The 4,556-nt window shown below is 56.7% G+C and overlaps 2 protein-coding genes across 2 annotated transcripts in view; both read right to left on the bottom strand.

The window, feature by feature from the left end:
- Positions 1-741, bottom strand: part of LEMD2 (LEM domain nuclear envelope protein 2) — a 17,912-nt gene extending 17,171 nt beyond the window's left edge. Inside the window, exon 1 of the mRNA XM_046640946.1 lies at positions 1-741. This exon is cut by the window's left edge and continues 7 nt beyond it. Within this exon, the coding sequence (XP_046496902.1) occupies positions 1-726 (726 nt within the window). The 5' untranslated portion in view covers positions 727-741.
- A 315-nt stretch (positions 742-1,056) lies between these two features.
- Positions 1,057-4,556, bottom strand: part of MLN (motilin) — an 11,521-nt gene continuing 8,021 nt past the window's right edge. Inside the window, exon 4 of the mRNA XM_046639885.1 lies at positions 1,057-1,135. Coding sequence (XP_046495841.1) covers positions 1,057-1,135 — 79 coding nt within the window. The remainder of the gene's footprint in view (positions 1,136-4,556) is intronic.

The raw sequence follows: 4,556 nt of genomic DNA, 5'->3' as shown, positions 1-4,556 counted from the left end.
GGCGGAGGGCGGCCGCGCCAGCGCCGGGGACGCGGCCCACCAGCGGCGGACTCCGGGGCCCAGGCCCGGCGCGGCCCTGTTGAGCGGCCGGGCGTCCTCGTCCTCCTCGGAGCTGCCCCGGACCGAGGCGCGGCGCCTGAGCGGCGCGGGGCGCGCGGGGTAGGCGAGGCCGCGGCTCCCGGACCAGGAGGCCGCGGAGGCCCCGAGGTCGCCGTAGGCCCCAGAAGTCGCGTAGGCCGAGCCCGAGGCTGGCGGCGAGAGCCAGGGCTCCGCCCGCAGAGAAGCCGCGGCGGGCCGGGCGCGCAGCGGCGCCTCCTCGCGCAGCCGGGCCTCCTCCCGCAGCCGCTCCTCGCTCCGCGGCCGGGCCTCCTCCCGCAGCCGCTCCTCGCCGCGTAGCCGGGCCTCGCCCCGCAGGCGGCGCAGCTTGTTGCGGTAGACGTCCCGGGTGGTGTCGGTGATGGGTCCTGGCTGGAAGCCCAGGGCCTGCAGCTCCCGCCGCAGCTCCAGGTCCGACAGGCCGGCCATGGCCAGGACGCCGCCCCCGCCCGCCCCCGGCGCTCCCCGCACCCGGAACTGCTCCCGCCGGCAGCGGCGGCGGCGGCGGCGCGGGCGGGGCCCTGCGCCATGATGGGAAGGTCCGTCATGGCCGCCATGTTGAGGAGGTCTGCGTCTTGTTTGGCGGGCCGGCCATGATGAGGAGGTCAGACTCGGCCTCACGGCTGCCATATTGGGGAGGTCCGAAGGTTTGTGTCTCTTGTTTCTTTTTTCTTTCCCCTCCTTGCTCAGTCCTTCTCCTCGTCTGTCAGACCAAGAGGTGCTTATCTCTGAATCCTCGGCCCCTCGCGCGGTCCCTGGCATGTGGTAGGCGCTCAATAAAGTGTTGATTTAATAGATGAATTGCTTAATGGTGAAAGACAAACCTTTGCCGAGAGTGGGAAGACGGGATCCTTTGCCCCTCTCTGTGCTTGGGGCCCGATGGGTGACCCCTTCAGCGCTCAGGGAAGGCGTTTTTTGGGTCGTGGATAGACCCAGGTCTGCCTTGAGACCAGTCAGACCTCAGGTCGCGGCCGCCACTGAGCCCTGGCGGGTGCGGGCCCGGCCCCGGGACAGACAGACGCCGGCCTTCGAGGGGCGCCTGCGGCGGAGGGAGGCATCGCAGCCACCGCGGGGGCGCAGCCTTAGCCCAGCCCAAGAGATAGGTAGGGGAGGACCCAGAGACACAGTCTATGTCACTTGTGGATTTAGGCTGGGTGCGCTCGAATCCCTACTCTGCCACCGTTAGATGTATGATCATATCCAGTTAACATTTCTAGCCTGTTGGCCAGTAAATCTTCTAGGGTTGCTGTGAGGATTACAGAGGCGATTTGTGTAGGGTGCTTAGGACAGCGCCTGCACATGCGCCTGAGTGTGCATACTTCCCCCGTGTCTCTGCAGCCTCGTTGCTGTGGAGAACCTCTCACAGGGCAGGAACGCTCTCAGCGAGAAACCCCTAAGGGAAGCTGGGGAGTGGTGGCCAGTGGAACTAGAGTCCTGGTTCCTGGTCTTCCTCCCGCCTCCCTCTCCCTCTTTGTATTCCTTCCACAGCCCTCATCAACTGCCTTTCCCACAGGTTTATTGCCGGCCTTAGGTTCCGTTCCATTTAACCCCCTGGAATTCAGTTCTCTTCCACATGCTCCCCTCCTCCCCTGCAGTCCCATTGCCCAGCCCCCACCTTGTCCCCTCCCGTCGTCCTGTCCCCTCCCCGGCTCCCTGGGCAAGGCCCCTCTGCCGGTGGTTTGCATTCCTGCCACTTGCTGCCCACAGGGGTATTCAACACTGACCACATTGCTAGGAAAATTACAGCCTGGGCATGGTCAGGCTTCCGTTGTTAGCCTTCCCATCTTGCCCGACTTAGCTGCTCCCACGTGGTGTGATTTCTCTCACCAAGTGTTGTTTTCCTTTTCCCCGCCTGTGTTTGCACGGAATGCCATGAATTTGATATAGTGATTGCCTAACACATATACCACATAATAGTATTTTATTTCTTTCTGAAGCACTGTTTGCATGACAAATGAGTCGGTAACATTTGTGCAACTCCTTGCAGCTGTGCGGTTCAATATATAAAGAATGAGCCTTTCGGCATCAGTACTGACCCTGTGCATTCTAAGAGGGCTTGAAACGGATGCTTAAACAAAGTTAACGTTACAGCATTTTGCAGAGTTAGGGTCTATTTCATCACAATGGATCTCTGGGCGATTTAAAAATATGTACTGAACTAGAGCCACCCCCAGCGGTGGTCCCCAGTGTGGGCTTTGTCAGCCTGCCTTGAGTTTGGGGACTCTGCTGCTGCTACACGCACCAAGGGCCAAATGACCCATAGCCTCTCCTCCCTCTCCTCCCACTGCCACCAACCCGGATGTCCTCCCGCTAGCCTAGAACCTATGATGTTTGCAGTGCCCTTTCCCCGTGTGGTCCACCGTCTGCCTCCACGGTGGCTTCTGGCAGCCCCTGGCCTTGTCTTGCTGAGTTGAGCAGAACTTTGCTGTAGTTGCGCCCACTTACAGCATCTTTGCCCATCAGTGCCTCCCTCCGCTCCCCCCTCTGGAAAGAAATCTCACAATCTGGTTGAGAAAGTCAATCAGAAAAAACCTCAGAAGTTAATCGTTCCTCCCAGGTGTCGGCCTTCCCCTCTTCCTCCTGAACTCCCTGACCAGCCCTGCCCTCCCTGGATTGATGAGCCTCCACGGCCCTCCATCAGCATCCTCCCCGCAAGGCCCTTTCCCCCGCTTTGGTGAATATGCTTGTTGCTGTTCACTTTCCTCCATGCCACCATCTCCATACTTCCTTCCCTGACCCTTGTGTCTCCCCGACACACGAGGGCCAGGCCTCCGTGCTTCTTTGCCACCACTGCGTCGTGTCGGGAGCTGCCCCTGAGGCCCGTGCGGGGCCTCTCGGAGTCTGCCTTTGTGTGTCTTCAATGCAGTTCTTTGACTGGGCCTGTCGAGTATGGGCACACGTATTTTAAAGAAAAGGGCAATATTGCAAAGTCAGTGGCCGCCCTGCATGCCCTCCTTTCTCATCACTTTGTGGTGGGTTTTTTTAAGATGAGCAGCTCAGCCTGTGGTCGGTCTTCTTGATTTATTAAGGGCAAAAGAAGAAAAACAAGCTCCACTGTCTAAATCTACTTAGTAACCACATCCACACAGTGAGTAGAGGTGAGGGCCCGTGCGGCAGACTCGCTGGGTTCCCAGAGGGCTGCCACGCTGCCTGCCGTCCTGCTGACCTCTCCCTGTCTCAGTGGAGCCTTATAATAATAACAGCCATAAATCTTTTAGTGGGTTCCATTCCTTCTCTTCCTGCAAAAAGCCCTGCACACATTTATCAGATCCTTAAAGGTGCTCGGGGACTGTGGACCTGTCCTTGATCCACCTCGTCACTGGCCTCTTGTGTACCTCTCAGTTATTCTGGGCTTCCTTTGAACCACACTCATGGGTGGTGCCACGCTGTTGTGGGTGGGTGGGGGGGATACCGGGAGAGCGTGGTTGAGAAGGGAGGACCAAGTGGGTGCCATCTTGGGCTCCAGTTTTGACTGGAATGGGCCCCGGCACCGCCCCACTTCTTGCTGCCTCATCTCAGTGCCCTATGAAAGGGGAGGGTCACCCTTTTCTTCTCTCTAGATCAACGAAGGGACAAATAGAGTCACAGAGAAATGCCAAAATGGGTTTAAAGGGCAGTTATGTCACCTGCTTTTCATAATTGGCTGAAAATGACAACTCTTGAGCTTTCGGCCACTCACACACTTTGCCATCTGTGGGTAAGAGTTCCTTTAGGGGCATGGAATGCATTTCCCAGTGTCAGTAAGAAATTGTGTATGAAGAAAAACGTAATGCTTTCAGAACATTTTCTTTTGGGCTTTGTCCATGATTAGATTATAGCAAATTACAGAGTACACATATCAGGCAATTACTCTTTGCTTTTAACTATTCAATTTCATGGCAAATCCACGTAGCTCAGTAATTATAAAATCCTGCCAATGTGGTTACAGAGAAAATACCTCATCATCTCCATCTTGTGAAGCAAGGTTCAGCTTGCCCTATAATTACCTGGGGTCCTGTTAAGTGTAAAGTAGATTCCAGATGCAGACGGGGGAATGGGTAACTCTCCCTAATTGCCAGGTATCTGGAGAGATTCTCACAGATTTTGCTGGATAGACCTCAGTGCTGTGTGAGGAGGACCGCGTCCTCTCCCTGCTGGTTCCTCTGGGCACCCTCCCCATCCGTGATCCTGGTCCAGGCGTGCTGCAGCTTTAACCAAGGTGCATCTCTCTTTACTTCTGTCTTGTGAAAACATGGTCATTTTCTCTTGGCTCAGCTCACAGAATCCTCCCCAACCTTCCCCCAGTTTTAATTTTTTCCAGGGCTCTGCATGGCCTGTAAGCAATCGAGTCCGCTGTCCTGGAAACTGGAGGAGCTCGTTGGAGAAAAAGAATTATTTGAGCCCATTGTGAGAAATCGAACAGTGGCAGGAGGAGGAAAACGAGAGAAGAAAGGAGCCGACACATCTGAACAGGCGGCCGC

The sequence above is a fragment of the Equus quagga genome, chromosome 15 (genome assembly GCF_021613505.1).
Source record: "Equus quagga isolate Etosha38 chromosome 15, UCLA_HA_Equagga_1.0, whole genome shotgun sequence".
NCBI classification, from domain to species: Eukaryota; Metazoa; Chordata; class Mammalia; order Perissodactyla; family Equidae; genus Equus; species Equus quagga.
The sequence above is the reverse complement of the archived record's forward strand: the minus strand, read 5'-3'. Positions and strand labels throughout refer to the sequence as shown.